Source organism: Polyodon spathula, chromosome 12, assembly GCF_017654505.1.
Source record: "Polyodon spathula isolate WHYD16114869_AA chromosome 12, ASM1765450v1, whole genome shotgun sequence".
NCBI lineage: Eukaryota > Metazoa > Chordata > Actinopteri > Acipenseriformes > Polyodontidae > Polyodon > Polyodon spathula.
This window is the reverse complement of record NC_054545.1, coordinates 19,749,505-19,771,189: the sequence shown is the minus strand read 5'-3', so window position 1 is coordinate 19,771,189 and position 21,685 is coordinate 19,749,505. Positions and strand designations below refer to the sequence as shown.

The window sequence follows — 21,685 nt, the reverse complement described above, 5'->3', positions numbered from 1 at the left end:
ATGCTTGTGATAGACACAGACCACAAAACAGAAAAGAGCCATTGATGCCTCATGAAATACCAGAATGACCATGGTCCAAGGTAGGCGCAGACATTTTTGACTACAAACACACTGGTTTTATACTACTTGTAGATTACTATTCCAACTACTTTGAAATTCTGACGCTTGATAATACCAGGAGTGAAACAATAATAACCTGGTGCAAATCCCAATTTGCTCACCATGGTATACCTGATTAACTCATTTCAGATAATGGTCTGCGATTTACCAGTGTTCTGTTTCATGACTTTGCAAAACACTACCAGTTTGACCATATAACCTCCAGCCCTGACCATCCACAGTCCAATGGACAGGCAGAAAAATTTACAGTATAATCGTAAATCTCGAAAAACTACTCACTTCTAAATCTTTTGTAGTCATTTTTGTATTACTTTAGTATAAATACATGTTAATTTGAATTCATATGTTGTTTTTTTCTGACTTTATGTGAACGAAAAGACACACATTTGCCCGTTTTCCCATTGGAAATACTGATATTTTGAAATATCACTGTCCTAGTCACAAAAGCAAAGTTTGTGGGGAATAATAGCCATTTTCTATACTTTTGAGGTATAAGCAATTAGGAAATAACACTTACTACCCAGTAACAAAAAAAAAAATAATAATTTGTTACATGGTGTTATCAGCTGTTTTTGACAGCCAAAACCAAACTAGTTTGCAATCTATAATATAGTTCTGTAAATATATGTCAATGAAGATTTGAAATGTCCATTTTTGGTTTTTCTACTGGGGGGAAGTAGTTCCTTTAAAATACTTTTTTTTTCAGGTCTCCATGTGGGGCACAGACACATGGCTTCCAGTGTCTGGTGATGAGGTCTGAGGCTGGTTATAATGGTTTTGGACCTTTTTTTAGCGAATCAGCTTGCCATTATCCAGGCCTTGGATATATAATTTATAAAGAAACCCTGTGGGAGTCTGTGATACCCTCAAGTCAGGCAAGACCTTGTGCTTCAGGTGTAATCAGGGTGTAGAGTAGTAAAGCAATCCCACTCTTTCTCTTCTTGCTGCTCTTGTTGGGCTGTGTAGTGCAGGCATGCTGCAGGCTCTAGGGCCCTGTGGACTCCATGCCTTCCCTGTGAAGGCCGGGACCTCCACTTGCCCCCAGTTCACATTTCCAGTCCACACTCCCTCACATAACAAGACATGTTTCCCTGACGGCTCTGAGCTCTCCAAGGCGCTGGCACACACCGCTGATTCACAGATAGTTCCCCTCATTTAGAAAGCAGAGAGGAGAGGGAGACAGGGCAGTCATTTAATCAAGAGTGCTGTATGCTCAATTAAGCAGGCACAAGGACTCAGGATGGGGTCCCATCACAGGGAAAGGGCAGCCCATAGAGGCACACGGGAAGCATTCATTGTGGATGACAGTGTGTAAACAGTGGTGCTGAATAGACTGTGCAGGTGCAGGACACTGCAGGCCAGCTCCATGGCCTTTTTCACACAAGCTTCGCCCCTTTCAAACCACTGACCCGCTACTCTTTCACGCGCTTCGTGTTGAAGGCAGAGAGAGAGCGGGGGTGGGGGGAGGAGAGGGTTAGTTACTCCCAGCCAGCACAGACAAACGAAATCAGGACAGGGCAGCTTGAAGGGCTACTCCAGGCCTGTAAACAGGCAAGTGGAAAAAGAAGTGGAATTTGTGAAATTAAATCCAGATGAGCAGGTTCTGCCACCTGACCTTGCTTTTTTTTACTTGTTTGAAGTCCTTTTCTGTCAGTTTCTTTCTTTTTTTAACAGCCCTAAAATATTTCTCAAAACCTTTGGACTTGTGGTACGTTTCCCACAGAAGGCTAAAGGTCATCGCTTGCCCAGCTGCTGCAAAATTTCCACTGAGCTGAAAATTGTCTATATTCATTCAAGATTACTTCATTTTGGTAGTCAAACAGGATGCTTAAGGAATTAAGGAAATACAGTATTCCATTTTTATTTAAGTTTTTTCTTTTTTCTGTTATTTTCAAATGAAATTACAGTAAGGGTGAGAGGTGAGTGTGTCAGTGGTTTAACTATTTGGACTCGCCTAAACATAGTGAAAGCATGGTGGTGAATCACTGGTAACTAAGGTAAAAAACTTTGCAAATATGGAATAATCAAGTACCGGTAATAAAGCCTGGTTACCGAGGGAACATTCACACACAGCCAGCATTATCAAACCTGACCCAAGGGCTGGCCAAGTGAAATCATTCCTAGGGGTACCAAGCGATGTAGCTCAATTATTTATTTTATACAATGCTTTGGATATTAAAGTTTACTGTTTATTATTAAGAAAGGACAATGTTGTGAGCCAGGGAGTCAGCACAGGTACAGTATCTTAGAGGCGGCTGGTCTAATGCAGGTACAGCATCATAGAGGCGGCTGGTCAAATGCAGGTACAGCATCTTAGAGGCGGCTGGTTGAATACAGATACAGCATCTTAGAGGCGGCTGGTTGAATACAGATACAGCATCTTAGAGGCGGCTGGTCCAGCGCAGGTACAGCATCTTACTCAGGCTGAAGGAGGTGGAGCTGTGGTGGGTATGGCACTTCAGTAACAAAGCTGAGACATGCAGTGCTTGAACTGAACTGAACCATGAATTGAGTCTAATGCAGTGTTTCTCAATGGGACGATACCGCACCCCAAGGGGCATTCTGAAGCCAAAAGAGGGCGTTTACATCCAAGAGGGCAGGAAGGCATTTTAGCTAACATCGTGCTTCTTATTTAAAATTTTAGGGAAACTTTTAAAATGTTGATTAACTACTTACACACAATGTGCCAGTGATGTACTCACTGATGTGTCCCCTATAAGACTGTGTAAACATCAAGTCAGAAATGTGTGTTTCTACTCAGCAACGTCACTCCCAGTTGGGCTATCCGGTTTGTCATGCAAATTTAATATGGTCCAATCATAATGAAGCAGCCGTTCCATTTATGCCTGTTGCCATGCTACTGTACAAGTCTGAATTTCACAGTTTATTCTTATTGTTATCCACACAATGGCGCAAGCAAAGAAGATATGTCGGCAATATTCAATAATAGTGCACATTTTATGTACTATGTATCTACATGTTGATTATACCAGTGACTAATGCAAGGGTTTTGAACTGAACCAGTGCACATGAATTGAGTCTAATGTAAGGGTTATGCAGGTTTCATCTGGGCAGTAGCATGGCTGTAAGGAATGTCCAGTTGGATGTTGCTTCACACAGAGGTTCTTAATACATCACCTATTGGGTTCCTTGTAGATTATAGCCACAGTTTATTTGTTTTGAAGGTTGTGACCTTTTATTGACACATCATGGAGCCACAACTGCCCCTCTTTAACTAACCAGCTGCCGATGTAATCCAAGCAAGCAAACAACTGAAACAAACAGCACCCTCCATCCTGCAGTTACGCCAGTCACCTCTTTTAACAGATGACACCAAGCTACTCAACCTTTCGGAGCCTCCACCTGGATACATCAAGTGCTTCACCAGTATGGGCCACCGCTGAATTATTCTCAGGTGAACTATCCCAGTCAATGCACCTCCCTAGCCCTGAGGGAGCACAGAGTCCAGTGCACCCTGTGCCTTCCAGCTAAGATCAATAACTCAGGAGCAACAGGGTTTAAACCACGCTTGCATGACTCAGCGCTGGCAAATGTAACTAATTCCCTCCTAGCGGCTGTGAGTTAATAACACTGATATCAGCATACTGTAAGCCTCATACTGGCCTCTCCACTACAGAGCTTGCTCCTTGGTTGAAATGCCAGAAGTTCCTCTTCGAAGTGTATTGTTTGCGGTTCACGTCCAGCCCCCATCTAGCCCTCGTCTTTCCATTCAATTCAATAAACTGAGATGCCAATTCATTACACAATCCACACAGCAGTGCATTTACAAGGTGAGGCACTTGGTTTCCGATCAAACAAGGATACACCCCATGAAGGTGAAACAGAACTCACAATGTAATATATAAAGCGCACAAGGTTCACAGAATCACTTTAACTATGTGATGCAGGTGTGCTGCAGACTGGTTATGGTATTGAGTGTCTGCACTAGTTTGCTATTTGCCCAATATATCTAATCTATGCTTGTACTAAGTGTTTATTAACACTAGTCTCCTAACTTTAAAAGAACTCCATATAAGATAACTGCTGCTCCCTTATCAAAATGTTTCCCATAGTAAAAGCACAGCAATTTGTAATAAAGCACAGTGAAAGCATAGGAAAGCTTTGTAAAGCTCAGAGAAGTATGGTAAAGAATATTTAAAAAAAAAAAAAAAAAAAAAACATAGTAAACTCTGGTAAATACCTAGTATGAGCATGGGAAAGCATGAGGAAAAACTGCAAAAATATTGTGGAAATTTACCATTGTAAACTGATGTAATTGCTGTATCTCTATTTTACATGAGTAGTGTCAATCAATAAGCTACTATAAATCACACATCAAAACATTTTGAAATATTGGGGGCAAGTGTATATTTGAATTTTCTTTTAACAAAAAAAGATTTTGTTTTTCTCTTTGGTTCATGACAGAACCATAGACCCATCCTTTGTTTTCACCAGTAGTAGAACCAGTAGTCTTATTTGGATTCAGTTTTGTATTGAATAAACTCTGTCAGGTTTTCTTTTTCAGAAGCAATGTGCATTTAAAATGTGGTTTGTGCCTCCAGTCTACTTTGACCCATTTTACAACCACAGTTACTACTTAAGTAATGTTATAGAGAGGATACGCAATGGTACTAAAGTGTGTAATGTAAAATAATCAATGAGTGTGGGGAGACATAAACACAGAGGCAGAATAATCCCGACTACATTATAGTACTTTACTTACAAATTGATTATTTGAGTTACCCATGGAAAACAATCATGTTTTCTGTTTGCCATTTACTTATGGAAGTAATTTATTTTTGTTTTTTACATATTAAATATTGCCATTGCTGTTGGGAGCTCTGATTTCAAAGCTTGATGAAGCCACTAATATAATGTCAATGCTGCAAGCTGACCATTGAAATATGAAGTACAATGTGTTATGCTATTCTGTACTCTTTTCCCAGCATATTCCTACAGGATACATATTGACTCCCAGCTCTTTGTTTGGAAATCATATCTTTCTTGTTTGACTTTAGAGCTGGTTAAACACAGATGTGGAGACTGTGTCCTCACTGCTAGTATAAACAGCCCTCAGTCAAGTTCTCAGCTGTGAATCCACTTGGGTGTCTGTTATTTCTTTGCACTCAACCAGCACAACTCAGCATGTGAATGGAAGACCATAGTTATCTTAACTAATGCATTGTTTTTGTTTTAAAGTTTCACTTTTAATCATTCTGTTTTAGTCATTTAGTCTACTGTGTCCTCAATAGAGCTCTCAGATACATGTCTAAATTGTCTATGTACTGCAGAATGTAACCACTGACCTGCTCCCTGTTAAACTACTGGTTGCCAAATACTGTACCACATTTGCTCTAAATGTAGTATTTATTGTATCCACTAGGGGCAGTGTTGAAGGGGGACAGAATATGGTTATATTCTTATTCACCAGATGTTCTTAGCGTTTAGACAGAATTTTGAGAGCTCTGTTGAAGTTGTGATGCCTGAGACAGAAAATGTCAAAAAGTAAATTGAAATAAAAAGAAAGGTTAGTTTAGACAACTGGGATATTTCAGATCCATACCAAATTGTCCGTTAAGTCGCATTTCTGTAGATTCTTCAATTGGTAACATGTGTGTCTGCTCATAAAAATGTATCACAAGATGAACAGAGCAAGTGGCATCATGACAGCCCTGGCCCTCACATCTATATACCCCCTACTAGTTTAACTGAGTGCTGTTTAAAGGGTTACAGTGTACTATTTATAGTATTCAGTTTGCTACTTATAGTATTCAATGTACTATTTATAGTATTCAGTGTACTATAGTATTCAGTATACTATTTATAGTATTCAGTGTACTATAGTACTCAGTGTACTATTTATAGTATTCAGTATACTATTTATAGTATTCAGTGTACTATAGTATTCAGTGTAGCATAGTATTCAGTATATTATTTATAGTATTCAGTGTACTATAGTATTCAGTAGTATTTAGGGTACTATAGTATTCAGTGTAGCATAGTATTCAGTGTATTATTTATAGTATTCAGTGTACTATAGTATTCAGTATACTATTTATAGTATTCAGTGTACTATAGTATTCAGTGTAGCATAGTATTCAGGGTAGCATAGTATTCAGTGTACTATAGTATTCAGTATAACATAGTATTCAGTATACTATTTATAGTATTCAGTGTACTATAGTATTCAGTGTACTATTTATAGTATTCAGTATATTATAGTATTCAGTGTACTATTTATAGTATTCAATGTACTATAGTATTCAGTGTACTATTTATAGTATTCAGTATACTATATTATTCAGTGTACTATAGTATTCAGTGTAGCATAGTATTCAGTATATTATTTATAGTATTCAGTTCAGTATTCAGTATACTATTTATAGTATTCAGTGTAACGTAGTATTCAGTATACTATTTATAGTATTCAGTGTACTATTTATAGTATTCATTGTAGCATAGTATTCAGTGTGCTATTTATAGTATTCAGTATACTATTTATAGTATTCAGTGTAGCATAGTATTCAGTGTGCTATTTATAGTATTTGGTGTACTATTTATAGTATTCAGTGTACTATAGTATTCAGTGTAGCATAGTATTCAGTATATTATTTATAGTATTCAGTGTACTATAGTATTCAGTATACTATTTATAGTATTCAGTGTAACGTAGTATTCAGTATACTATTTATAGTATTCAGTGTACTATTTATAGTATTCATTGTAGCATAGTATTCAGTGTGCTATTTATAGTATTCAGTATACTATTTATAGTATTCAGTGTAGCATAGTATTCAGTGTGCTATTTATAGTATTTGGTGTACTATTTATAGTATTCAGTGTACTGTAATATTCAGTGTAGCATAGTATTCAGTATATTATTTATAGTATTCAGTGTACTATAGTATTCAGTATACTATTTATAGTATTCAGTGTACTATAGTATTCAGTGTACTATTTATACTATTCAGTGTACTATAGTATTCAGTGTATCATAGTATTCTGTATACTATTTATAGTATTCAGTGTGCTATTTATAGTATTCAGTGTAGCATAGTATTCAGTGTAGCATAGTATTCAGTGTGCTATTGATAGTATTCAGTATGCTATAGTATTCAGTGTAACATAGTAATCAGTGTACTGTAGTAGTCAGTATACTATTTATAGTATTCAGTGTATATACTATATATTCAGTGACTATACTGTATTTACAGTATAATTGTAAATCTCAAAAAACTACTCACTTCTAAATCTTTTGTAGTCATTTTTGTATTACTTTAGTATAAATACATGTTAATTTGGATTCATATGTTGTTTTTTTCTGACTTTATGTGAACAAAAAGACACACATTTGCCCGTTTTCCCATTGGAAATAATGATATTTTGAAATATCACTGTCCTGGTCACAAAAACAAAGTTTGTGGGGAATAATAGCCATTTTCTATACTTTTGAGGCATAAGCAATTAGGAAATAACACTTACTACCCAGGAACAAAAATAAATAAATAAATAAATTGTTACACGGTGTAATCCACCGCTTCTTTTGCCACTGTATGTCCCTTAAAACATTTCTACATTAATTGAACCAGACTTCACATGGTTTATAATCCTTTTACTTTGTAATTTCCTGACCTAAGTTAAAAAAAAAAATGTAATTTGTGGAGCAGTAGGAGTTTGTTTACTGTGGTTTCTTCCTGAGTTTCCAGCTAAATCACAGAATTAATCAACTAGAACATCAAAGCTGGCTGTCATTGAAATTATATACCTCTCCCAGTGTTTGCTGACACTCTGCTTTCCCCTTTCCCTCTTCCTGACCTCACACTCCTCAACCCCTCACTTGTAAAAAGACCCCACTGTTCAAATCAGCACACACAGAACTCATTAATGCTAACCCTAATTGCGCCAATTCAAAGGTTTCAATAGCTCTAATTAAAACTTGCTTCATCTGGACACTCATGAGCAGCACAAACCGTCAAAGCCAACAACTAAATAATAGCCCAGTAAAACAGGGCAGTTTTGTTTCCACTGGAGGTCGCAGATGGACCAGGTGGGACTGGCCTGTCCTTTTTGGAGATGAGGTTTCACAGCGGCAGCTTTCCCCTTCTCCAGTGGCTTGTGGTGTCACAGCCATGACCCTTCACATCTGTGGCACACAGCACAGGAGAGAAACTCTGAGATCCTGGCCTGTGGGTCCATCTTTTCAGGGTTTCCTGTTCGCTGTACAACATAACAGCATAATTACATTAATTGGATACATATTTTTCTTTTTTTTTGGTCAGGAAAGCATTAAATAATTAAATTTGTAGCATTCGGAGGAGAATCAATAGCCCACCTTATTAAAAATGTGTGTGTGCCACAAACTTCTAGCACGGTAACATGTTTTCCCTACGCTTATACAGTACTGGGCATTAACTGTGCTGAGCAATAGTTTTCAGCATGCTTTACTAGTGGTATCTATGATTGGTCACGCTTGCATGTGTTTTAGTCTCTATGTTTTACTGTGCTTTATTCACTTTGTAAAATTTGGTGCCAGTGCAATTGTGTGTGAGGGTCCTGTCTACAGCTCATATTGAGATCCCTAAAGTGATTCAGATTCACTCAATCACTTTTCATAAGTTAAACAGCTGGACAATCAAACAGCTAATATCACACATTTAGATACACTTCTGAATCTTAAATAAACCAGATTAACATTAGTACATTTTCTCTTTCTTTGTGTTTTACTTCTTTATCACTCACACTTGTTTTTAACTAACCAGCAATTCATTTACTTTAATTGATGCCCACGTTTATGAAAGCTTACCAGGGTAAATTTGCAAATGTCCCCATGCTTTTCCTGGTTATATTATGTATTTACAATAGTTTAACATAGTTTGCCATGTTTTTAATATGCTTTACTACATCTCTCTGCTTACATTTGCTTTACCACAATTTCACTGTGCTTTATTACACTTTGCTATGCTTTTATTTGGGGCAAGAAATAAGAAAAGTGTTTAAGGGTCTCTCGCAACAGTCCCCTGTAAAACATTTCCATCCAGCCACCACTCACACATAGCCATTCAGTCACGATAAGGATACGTAAAGCTTAGAAACACAGCAATAACAGGGTGCCAGTCTCGTGTAATGACAGGGTGCCAGTCTCGTGTAATGACAGAGTGCCAGTCTCGTGTAATGACAGGGTGCCAGTCTCGTATAATGACAGGGTGCCAGTCTCGTGTAATGACAGGGTGCCAGACTCGTGTAATGACAGGGTGCCAGTCTCGTGTAATGACAGGGTGCCAGACTCGTGTAATGACTGGGTGCCAGTCTTGTGTAATGACTGGGTGCCAGTCTTGTGTAATGACTGGGTGCCAGTTTCGTGCAATGACTGGGTGCCAGTCTTGTGTAGTGACTGGGTGCCAGTCTCGTGTAATGACTGGGTGCCAGTCTCGCAGTTACTGTAACGATTCACAGAGCATGGCAAACCACACCTGCAATCCCACAGCTTCGTTTTTCTTGTCCCTGTGAAGGTCAAACTGGAGAGACGAAAGAACATGTCTACCTCTCCGCCTGGGTAGTTTTAGAAAGTAATGTTGAAAAACAAAAGGATTTTATTATGTAATTCAGTAATGTAAGAAAGACTAAACGCTTTGGAAATACGGCCCTAAAAATTGTAATAAGCTTTAGTTTTGACAGCTAAAGTGGTGTGTAGATCCCAAGTTCTTTCCTCTTATGCTGCAGTTCAATTAGTCCTGGTCTCCTAGCCTCCACTTGCTGCCACCCCTAACTACAAACACATATGCTGCTGTTCTGTCGTGATGAGGACAACGAGACAGATACCGAATCATGATTCCCACACACACACACTCAAATCTTCACTAGAAAAAAAAAATGTAGTCCACCGTTATTAGTTTTTTAAACGCTTTTTCTTTTTTAAAGAAACTTTATGCGTCTAAAGAAACTAGCACTTTTCATGCCTGCTCCCTACTAGCTTTCTCCCTGCATTTCGAATCTGGACGCGCCCGGCAGGTCGTCTACGCTGAAACCCCGCCTCTGTGGTGCGATTGGTCCCTACTGGACGGTTGCTGAGTATTATTGGCTGGGAGTGGTGTCCGTGCATTGCTGGTTACCGCCCCTGTGACTTATAACTAAATTCCAATGAACGTTGAGGCATTTAACCTGCAGCAGATGGGACAGGCTGATGTGTTCAACTTTGAGGATAATATATATCTATATCTATATCTCTGAGTTCTCTCCCCTACATTAAAGAAAGTGTTTTCTGTAAATTCTACTAAGGAATTGAACCATACATGGGAGTTTATTAATTTTATTTAGAAAAAAGCATTTTTTGTAATATAACAGAATCATATATAAAACTTATTTTTACCTAAAAACATAAAATGTGTTTCAAACATTTAGCAATTTCTCTTTTTTTATATTTTCTTTTCCTGTTGCTGGTGCAGTTACCAGCGTGTCGTGGTCAAAAGTCTTCGAGTCCCAGGGTAAGTCAAAATCTTTTCAGCCTACAGTATAAAGAATATGGAATATACAATTTCTACTTAGGTTTCTGTGTTATATTATTTTCAGCTTAACTTTTTGTGCATTTGAAATAGGTGTTGCAGTGTGCTAGTTTCATAGTTAACATTACAAAAAGCACTGGTTAATTCGTTAAATATACACGTTGTACAGCAGTGTACTACTGTACAGTTACGTTTGTGTGTGTGTGTGTGTCTGTGTGTCTGTTACATTTTAGCTTGTAAACGCTTTTCAATACGTAAAATGCTGATCTAAGTCCCCCCCCCATGTAAATCCTTTTCAATCCTTTTCAATAAAAATACAATTTATATTTTCCTACGTACCAAAATTATTTAAAACACGCCCGATATGATTTTACAGTAGAGTGTGTTATTGGTATTGAAATCTACTGTAGCGAGTGATTTTGTATGTTAGGAGCACTGGACTGCTCTGCTATTTAGATTTTTTCTCCCCCTAGTCATAGTGGGAGTCATTTTACATGTATGCTTGTATATAACATGCTGGTGATGAGAATGGAGCAAACTGTGCAGTTATTATCTAAACAAATAAACAAACCGAGCAAAATATCAACAAGTGGAAACAAAAAATTACCTTTTTACCTTTAGTGTATGGAAATCATATTATATATATATATAGTATATTATTATATTGGATATAGATATATAATATATATAATATATATATCTATATATATATATATTATATATATATAGATATATATAATATACGAGCTGAGGTTAACTGGAGAGAAAAGGTATCGACCTGACTGATGGGTTTGTTGATGGCAATAGGTTGCTTGCTATACTTTTTAATCTAATGGACATTTCTATTCTGAATGCTAACAAGAAAAAAAGAAGACACTATAGGTCTTTACACAGCAGGCTTTTAAGCACATTGTGCTTTATAGTTTCAGCAGCAAGGGTTTATAATAGGTTACTGGCAAGATGTTATACATGCAATAACAGTGCGTGTTTTGGTGTTTATCAGAATGACCAGTGTACATTTATAATACAGTTAGCTACCTAAACAGATTGTTACAGGGAGGCAGATTTAAAAACGTGTTCAAGTATCCAGTCAAGCCTGAACGTACATTGAACAGTCTGTTTCCTGTATAATTATAATGGAGCTAAAGATACACTGCAAATCTTCCAAAGGGTTACTATTGTATGTTTAATCAGAATATACTTCCATCCACTATTGCATTATGAATCATCATATACTTTTTTACTTACCTTCTATTCTCTGAAATCAACACCTGCTATTAATCTACCAAAAAATTTGTCAGCGACCGTATGCCACAGTAAAGAGGTTTGGATTTGTTGCTGTCTCTTTTTTTTTCTCCTCACACAGAATTTAACAAATAGATACACGCTGTCATTGAAGCTTGCAGCAACTCCTGCCAAACTGAACCCTAGTTCTGTAATCCGACACCAGCGTCTGAAATAGTCCTATGTGTGTCTGTCCAAAGGGTTAAGGTGCGATACTGCTTTGCAGTTGGATGTAATGATTTTATTTGTGCTAAATGTCCTCCTTTGTTCTGTGGAATCTGGGCGGCGCTGTTGAGCTGCTCGTCTTGGGGAAATGGGAGGCACGGTTCAGACATCGTTGCCTGTGCTCAACATGCTGCCAGAAGTGGACACGGCCACGGATTTCGTCATTTGAAAAAACAAACAAGCAGAGAAAGAACATTGTGACTTTTTCAAATAGTTTTGCAAGCTCTCCACTGTGCCTGTAAAGGTACCTTTGGGACTGAACTACTTTAGTTAAAGGCTAACTCGAGTTAGGCAAGGCTGGCATCGCTTTGTGTTTTACACTCAGAAGGTGTTAACGGTGCATGGGTGACACACACTTTGGGACCATTTCTTTTGTCTTTAATGTTATAACAAACTAACAGAATGCTTAAAGTAAACCATTCAACAGTACTTAAAATACCTTGCATTGTTTTACTATTTATGTTGCAGAACTAAAAAAATGACAGTCATCTCTTTCAATTAAAGTAGTTCCTAAGTTACTATTCACAAAAAACTTTTTGTCTCATTTTTTTCTGAACAATTGATGTTCAGCTAATATTGCAATACACTTCTGAATAAAAATAAATAAAAAATGACTTCATCCAAGTATGTTTCTCATGGCTGGATAATAGTGGGTTGTTCCTACCTGGTAGTAGCCATTCCAATGCAAGAAATGCACTCGTTAGGATTCAGTTTTGCTTCCCAAGATAGGACAGAGCTTAAAGATCATTTATAACCTCCTACTGCAGCAAATAGAGAGCAGGTTACAGGGTGTAAACGTGCCCCTGGTGTCCTCTGCTGTACCCCAAACTGTCAACAAGACTCTTTACCATTAAAGCACAGAAAGGTATGGCTGTACAGGCGTCCACAAAAAAAGCACACACTTGTAAAGACGCGTAAATGGGCTGTTCATCACAAGACATTTATTAGGTAAGTGGTTTAGGCCTGTAATCCTACAAAATACAGAAAGATTGTGCTGCACTGATTAGTATTCAATTATACAACGAGTTGAAAACTAAACAGTTCATAAGCAGCACAGAGCACTCTCACCCGCCCTAATATCAGAGTCATGAGGACTTAAAGGGTTAAGGCAGTTATGCTAGATGGAGTTAAAAATAAAGACTGTTTCACATTTCCAACCTGTCAGAAATGTCTTGTGTGATGTGTGGAGCTGTTTGCGATTACACTGTAAATCAATGATAGTGGGATCCAATGTCATTTACTGAGGATGTTTTGAGTGAAGTTCAGTCTTAAGCAATCAGATTTATGGATGGTACATGTAGTTCAGCAAGCCTGCTGCACACTGAGCTGTTTACAGTTCCAGTACTTACTGGAGTTCCCGGATAGGTCCACTGAACCCAGTCACAGCTTCAGCTGGTGTGCTTTGTTCTCATCTCAGTAGATTGCTGCTCTAGTGTTCTCATCTCAGTAGAGATTGCTGTTCTTGTGTTCTCATCAGTAGAGATTGCTGCTCTTGTGTTCTCATCTCAGTAGAGATTGCTGTTCTTGTGTTCTCATCTCAGTAGAGATTGCTGCTCTTGTGTTCTCATCTCAGTAGAGATTGCTGCTCTTGTGTTCTCATCTCAGTAGAGATTGCTGCTCTTGTGTTCTCATCTCAGTAGAGATTGCTGCTCTTGTGTTCTCAAAAGGAATACAATGCTGTGAAATTCACTTTTTTGATGGTACAACTGCCAGTAACATTGAAAAAGCAATCCCATTACTAACTGCATTAACATTTCTGCAGAAGTCTGTGCTTGTTTGCTTAATCACAAGCTTTTGTTTTTCAGTTTCACTCACTGTGTTTACCTGGCAAATGAAATCCTATTAAAAACAGATTACTAAACAATCTGATTGAGGAATCTGTTCATGTAAACAGTGTAATCAGCCCAGGAATTGGGTTGTGTCCACTTATCTGATTTCTTGTATTCTGCTCTGTGTCAGTCCTGTCAACTCAGGGATCTGATTACCAGGTCTTGCCGAGTGCATGCATGCAATAGTAACCTTCTCTACACAGGTGCGTGGCTTTGTTTTCTGCTGTGTCTTGCAGTCTTTATTGGCCTGCACTGCCCTGTTTTGTAACTCTCCCCTTTTTAAATTTTAGATTTCACATCTTTTGCACTTTCGATCCCTTTAGTTTTACTCTATCTATGTTTTGGTCATATTTGAATGTGTGCCTGATCTCATTGCGTGTGATCTGATTACTGAGGAATCTGATTTCAATCAAACGCTGAGCCTTCCCTTTCCTTTGGACAGGAGAAACTGCTTTAAGATCCCAGCTCTAGAAACCTTTGTTGCTGAACCTTCAATCACACTGTATAAGAGTTCAGCTAAGTCAGAAGCAAGCCTGTCTGTGTGGACTTAAAGTCTTCTTGTCCAAGGGACAAAGTGCTAGATAAATTTACTTGTCCTTCTTAAAAATCGACTTTCTCGCTCCACGTTGCACAAAACACTCACAAACAAGTAGACTATAACTTGTAGGATTTTGCTTTTAAACAATGAACACAATCAATTAATTTGTGATTAATAACTGTTTTTGTTTCATGACATTTAAGATAACCAATAAACCATGCAGCCTTATAAAGACACATGGAAAAACCAACCATTCACATTCCTGGCAGGCTGTAGTTTTTTTGGACACAGTATAAAATGCTTTGCTGCAGAGAGGAACACCTCTTGTGTCAGTTGAGTTATATTTTTCTATCTATGGGGGCATCCACTTGGCATAGAAATATATTGTCAGATAAAATGCCAGAATACTGTGCCCTGTAAAACAGAACGCAATATATTTTCCTTCACTAGGCACCCGGATGATAGATAGGCCATCAATTAAATTCAAATGAAATAATTTCTCTAAACTATAATCTAGAATGTTATCATATCTACAGTGAATGTGTTATTTTGCACTGTGGTTCAGCTGCAGAATGTTTTTTAAGAGTCAGTAAATGACAGTACTTAAATATGTGACTTATTTAAAATGGCTCTGATTCCTAAGATGCGAAACAGTGATTTTTTTACAGTGGGAAATGCATAAATCAGAAGTGAATATTAATAAACATATACCTAACAGTTTAAAGCTTTTTGTAATTTTTATTGTTATGTGACTGTAGTCAAAAGCAGTGTAAATTAATAATAACAATATGATTAATATAGGTACGTTTGTTACTGTGTGTGTGTGTGACTGAGGGTTTGTGAATTAAAGGGATATTTACATGTGAGTATATAGTACAATAGTGAGTGCTCCTTGGTGCAAGTGCTGTTGTAATTAATAGTGAATACAGTGGTGCAGTGCAGTCCTGGTTTGATGCTGGCTTAACAGCAGCAGCTCCTGGACACTTAGCTGTCTATAAATAACAAAACAAGAACAGTTACAGTAATAGACAGACAGTACAACACTAAACATTCACGGTTTCTCTTTACTCCTCTCGGTCAGTCTGTAACCATAAAAGAGAAATAGATCGCTCGACCACACACCCTGATATACCTTCCGTCCCGCCCCCTTTGATAGCGAGTGCAATCACGTCTCCTCCAATCCAGGACTGACACATCGCCTACTGTAGTAAGGCGCTGACTTCTAGTATTGTGGCTTCACCCCGTTTCTGGATGACTAACTTCCGACTGACCTTGGAATGAGCTGTTTGGGGCTCACTGTTCCTGTTATACCATGCCCTCACAGGTCGGGAGGGAGATTGTTGACTAGGATTCATTCACTCTCTGTCACATACCCTTTGTGAGGTATTTGCCCAGCTACTTTCCTTAGCACTTAGAACTAAGCCTAAGTTATTGAGCCTCTCAGAATCTGAGGATATAAAAAGATGGCTGACTATCTGTCTTTATGGTTATATTTACGTTGCCTATAGAAAGTATACACCACCTTTCAATATATTCACCTTTTGTTGCCTTCTAGCCTGGAATTAAAATGCATTAAAATAGTTTTTTTTTTTTCATTTATCTACACATCCTACCCCACAACTTCCAAGTGAAAAAAATAATTCTAGCAGTTTGTAGAAAATTAATTAAAAATAAAAACTGAAATAACTTGGTTGGATAAGTGTCAGGGGATGGGAATAAAAAAACATTTCAAAGGCCTTGAATATCCCTTGGAGCATGGTCAAGATGATTATTAAGAAGTGGAAGGTGTATGGCACCACCAAGACCCTGCCTAGATCAGGCCGTCCCACCAAACTGGATGACCGAGCAAGAAGGAGGCGGATCAGAGAGGCTACCAAGAGGCCATTGGCAACTTTGCAAGAGATACAGGCTTTTATGGCCAAAACTGGTCAAACTGTGCATGTGACAACAATATCCCAAGCACTCCACAAGTCTGGCCTGTATGGTAGGGTGGCAAGAAGGAAGCCTTTACTCAAGAAAGCCCACCTTGAATCCCATTTGAAATATGCAAACAAAAAACACTCAGGAGATTCAGTAGCCATGTGGCAAAAAGTTTTGTGGTCTGATGAGACTGAAATGGAACTTTTTGGCCGAAATGCAAAGTGTTATATTTGGCGCAATCCCAACACAGTGCATCACCTAAAGAACACCATCTCTACTGTGAAGCATGGTGGTGGCAGCATCATGTTACGGGGATGTTTCTCATCGGCAGGGTGTGGGGCACTTGTCAGGATAGAAGGGAAAATGAATGGAGCAAAGTACAGAGAAGTCCTTGAGGAAAACCTGCTGCCCTCTGCAAGAAAGCTGAAACTGGGACGGAAGTTCAGCATGACAACAACCCAAAGCACACAGCCACACTGGAGTCGCTAAGGAACAAAAAGGTAAATGTCCTTGAGTGGCCCACCCCGACCTAAATCCAATCAACCTATCCCAACAGACTCACAGCTGTAATTGCTGCCAAAGGTGCTTCCACCAAGTATTAACTCAGGGGGGGTGGAGACTTATCCAATTATGATCTTTCAGTTTTGTATTTTTAATATATAGTTTTTTTCTCAATACAAAAAAAAATCCCCTTAACAATGTGGAGTAAGGTGTGTAGATAAGTGGAAAAAAGTCCTAATTTAAATGCATGAAACTCTGAGGCCCTGATACAACAAAATGTGAAAAAAGTTCAAGGGGGTGTACACTTTCTATAGGCACTGTATGTATGTACTGTGTATATGCATGTATGTATTACCTTTCTACATATATTTAGAAAACAGATTATCTCACTGACAGAGGTCCGTGTGGCTTACAATAAATACATTTAAAAATGAGATAATGCCAGATAGTTGAGGAGCTGTCTGTGTCTGTGCCTGTGTTGGGGCCAATGTGAATGTATACTGCAGTATTACGATGCCAAGTGAGCAGCTACCTTTGATCTGAGAGTCTTTTACTTTGTAGCTAAGCTGTTTACCTAACCTCTGTTCAACATTGCTGGCCTGTTTAATAGTTTGTTTTCTTCATGCAGGTGCATTATAACCAGTTCCACAAAGTGCTTTCTGCTGTAAGTTAATGTATAATTTATTTTGTCCCTTTCATGATATGACTCCCGTAGCTGAGACAGGTTTGAGTACTGTCCCTTTAGCTACTTTGTTGCAGGTAGCCAGTCTGGAAAAAATGGGTAGGTAGGTTTGTCAAAAGTCACTTTGCTGTGGGAGAAGATGCTCTGTAATGGATCGCTGCAGACCAGGTGGAAGAAGGTGGTATCTTTGCACTTTGTGTCATTGGCATGCTGGTTTGAGAGCCAACATATACTTACTCAGATGCATGTTATACTTATATTTGTGGATAGAGCTGGTCATCCAGTTTTGTTAACTTGGTATCAGCATTCACTAGCACATGTTTTTTAGAGTATTTCAACAATAGTAGACTACTTGACTGTTTGTGCTTCATAGGATACATATTTTATGCCTGTCCTGAGCTCTTGTTTGCTTTTTTTTCACATTTACAGCGCTGCCCTGGTGGTGACATTAAAAAACAATTCCCATGTTTCTAGTACTATAATTATATGAAACATTGAGGGTTAAGATATGCTTTCAAAAGTTATTAACAAATTGATGCAACTGTAATTGTCACAATTGCCGGCAGCATTTAGTACATCTCATTATAAAACACTACCCACTCGATATATCGCGGGTGTCGGGGTCCAATATAAATCTGCTACATATCGAGGGCTGCGATATAGCAAGAGACCCATAGAAAAACAAATAGGGTAAGAAATAGTGTACAACCACTCCCTCGTCTTATCAGGGATGTCAGGGTCCAAGATAAATACTCTACTCAACCCGCTTTCTCATTTTTTAATTCGTACTGCGGAAGGTAATTGCTAAGTGGAATTGCCTATGTATATTGCAGCTAAAGCATGCGTAGTTAAACTGTAAAAATGGGGAGCCAACTCCATGACCGCGATATACCTGAATCCTCAGTATAGCGAGGGGCGATATAACGAGGGGTGGGTATACTTGAGAACCTTGATTTGCACCCGCTTTTTGCGAATTTATGCAGGAACGCACATAATTACATAATCATTTAAGGTTGGACCGCAAAGAAAAACTGCTGCCTTAAAACATTTTCTAAAAATTTGCTAATAGCATTGCGCTTGTTTAGTACATTTCACCCTAAACTTCCGACTCGTTTGCAACTGGTTTGCAACTATTATGACAGGCGCAACACTTTAGTACATCTACCCCTTAGTAATCACACATAGCTCAAAATAGAAATGTAATTATTTAAATGTTAAAATGTGTGTCCATCTCAGCATAGTTTTTTCTGGGGGAGCTAGTTGGCAAAGTGGGAAGTTTGGCCCATTAAACAATAAGACTAACCTTCTCCTTTCAGTTTTAATTTGAGTCAGATTAAAACTCCCTCCCTTCAGGGCAAATGCGCAAAGTTTGGTTGTAAAATTGCTCAGCAGTTTATTGGAGGATGTACCATTTGCAAACTCATGTGGAATTGTGTGCAGTTAGTGTTCTGACATTATATTTTAAAGGATGTCAAGCTGTCAAGCTAATATTGTATTTGCAGCCAGGGTAGTTCCAGGTTTCCCTTATTAAACTGCCCTATGAGAACCATTCTGTGGAATTTCTAATCTGTGGATAAAAAATTGCGTGCCACAGTTTAGAACAGTTATATGCCGTCAAAGCAGCAACTATTTTATACCCACTCCAATCTAGTAAACTGATGGCCATAAACACACTCTATGAATGAATGAATTGTTTCCATTCGGCAAGATCTTGTATTGTCTCTGTTTCTTTGAAAACATCTTCCACCCGGGTGATCAGTATTGACAGAAAGTTCCTATTATGAACAGTAAGCTTTAACTGTGGGCTGCATTCAGGTGTGTGAAAGTACAGTTTATGTTCTAAATTCCAGACAAAAGTGTCTGTAAGCCAAACAATTTTGTAGAGCGATTTGTGAAACATTACATTGGGAATTGTTTTGTTGTTTTGTTGTCTTGTGCAGCATGTGACAATGAATGATTAATTCATTCCTGCTGAGCCTGTATATAACTGCCGCAACTAAGGGACTTAGCAGAGATTAGGGCATGGTTTGGGGAGTAACACGAGCCTATTATAACAAACTAGTCTGCAGATCCTGATGTGATAGGCCCTGTTGCTGTTCATGTCAAAGAGCCCAGCTGAGCGTCCCTGTGTTTGTGGAGAGAAGGCCATATTCACACTACTGGGGGTTTGGACTGGTTTTAAACTACAACTGATGGACAAATAAATTGAAACACCTGGGTAAATGAGGGACACTAAGTATATTGAAAGCAAGGGCTTCCACACAGGTGTGGCTCATGCGTTAATTAAGCAAATAACATCCCAGCATGCTTAGGGTCACGTATAAAAATGCTACACAGGCCTGGTTGCCTATAATTATGGCTAGCATGGCTGCAAGAGGAGACCACATTGACTTTAAATGAGTGGTGATTGTTGGGGCGCGTTTGGCAGGAGCTTCAGTGACCAAGACAGCTCAACTTGTTGATGTTTCACAAGCAACGGTGTCTAAGGCGATGTCGGCATGGAACTCCAAGGGAAAGACATCATCAGCAAAGGGCAACAATGGGTGGAAGCGCATACTCCAGAATCGTGCATTAATTCAAAGTGGAAGGCAAAACAGGCGAGCAACTGCAGATCAGTTGACTTCAACTTTCAACCTGGGGCGCAAGCAGCCAATTTATCAAAAACGGTCTGCCGAGAACTCCACAGAGCGGGATCCGTAGTCGGGTTGCAGTGCACAAACCGCTCATCACACCTGGCAATGCATGTATGCGAGTCCAGTGGTGCAAAGAGCACAGGCAGTGGACTACTGAGCAGTGGAGAAATGTGATATGGTCAGATGAATCATCCTTCACCATGTTCTCGACAAATGGATGAGTGCACATGATGCACCAACCTAAAGAACTCTACAGCCCTGAGTGCTTGGTTCCAACAGTGAAGGGTTCTGGTGGTTCTGTAATGTTGTGGAGAGCATTTTCCTGGCATTGTTTGGGTGCACTCATTCCCTTAGAAAGGTCAATGCTAATTGCTACCTAATGGTACAGAGTGATCTTCACCCCATGTTGCATCATTTCTTTCCTGCCGGGGGGGGGGGGGTCTTCCAGGATGACAATGACCCCATCCACAGAGCATGTGTGGTCGCCCAATGGTTTGATGAGCATGACACTGATGTTATTCATATGTCATGGCCTTCTCAGTCACCAGATATGAACTCAATCGAGCATTTATGTGATATTCTGGAACGACGCCTGAGACAGCGTTTTCCACTTCCATCAACCAAGCGCGAGTTGATTGACTTTCTCGTGGAAGAATGGTGCCACATCCCTCCTGCACAATTCCAGAGGCTGGTAGACTGTATGCCACGACGCATGCAGGCCGTACTGGCTGCACGTGGTGGCCCAACGCCCTATTAAGTGACTTTACATTGGTGTTTCATTTTTTTATCCACTACCTGTAGATCCTGGTATGGACTGGTTTTAAACTAGATACGATTTCATAAACCTGCAAAAAAAAAAAAAAAAAAAAAAAAAAGACGACAGCCTCTCTTCTTTCCTCTTTGGTCTCTTTAAAAGCCAGGACTTACCTCCATCCGTCTGTTGTAAAGTTTTTTTCCCCATCACCCAACTGCTGTGTCACCACATAGGAGGGAGGGCAGCTCTTTTCAGGCAAAGAGCCGAGTTCCTGGGCCACACCTAAATTATTATTCCCTTAATTAAATATTCTAATGCCTAATCATGCTGTGATCTATTGAAAGCCTTATATACAGTGGTGACCATATGTATAGTAAAGCTGATGGATTTGGAGTAGGGGTTCAAGTTGGTTGTGATCATTTTTTTTCATAGAAAATAGAAACTGCCCTGAACTGCAGCAGGACCCTGAGTGGCAGGCAGAGGGAGCAGGAGGGACGAACGTAGCCAGCACAAAACTCTACTCACTCCAAATGCCATGTATGTGGCCAAAGAACGAAGCCCGAGATCTATGACCTGCAGCAGGACGCGGCGATAGCCAGCCGATACCGAAGTTCGGGGTCCACGTGATCTGCAGGAATGCCTCGACAGACAGCTAGAAGCAGAAAGGGCAATTAGGACTTTTAATACATTATTTTACATG

The 21,685-nt window shown here is 39.1% G+C and overlaps 1 protein-coding gene across 6 annotated transcripts in view; it reads left to right on the top strand.

Annotated features, from left to right (window-relative positions):
- Positions 1-10,264: 10,264 nt before the first annotated feature.
- The window catches only part of smoc1 (SPARC related modular calcium binding 1), a 120,944-nt gene continuing 109,523 nt past the window's right edge, over positions 10,265-21,685 (top strand). For 3 of the 6 annotated variants that reach the window (XM_041267363.1, XM_041267361.1, XM_041267360.1), the window contains exon 1: positions 10,267-10,601. In XM_041267363.1, coding sequence (XP_041123297.1) covers positions 10,500-10,601 — 102 coding nt within the window. In that variant the 5' untranslated portion in view covers positions 10,267-10,499. Of the gene's footprint in view, positions 10,602-21,685 lie in introns of all 6 variants that reach the window. The other 3 variants (XM_041267362.1, XM_041267357.1, XM_041267358.1) reach the window with 2 other exon arrangements.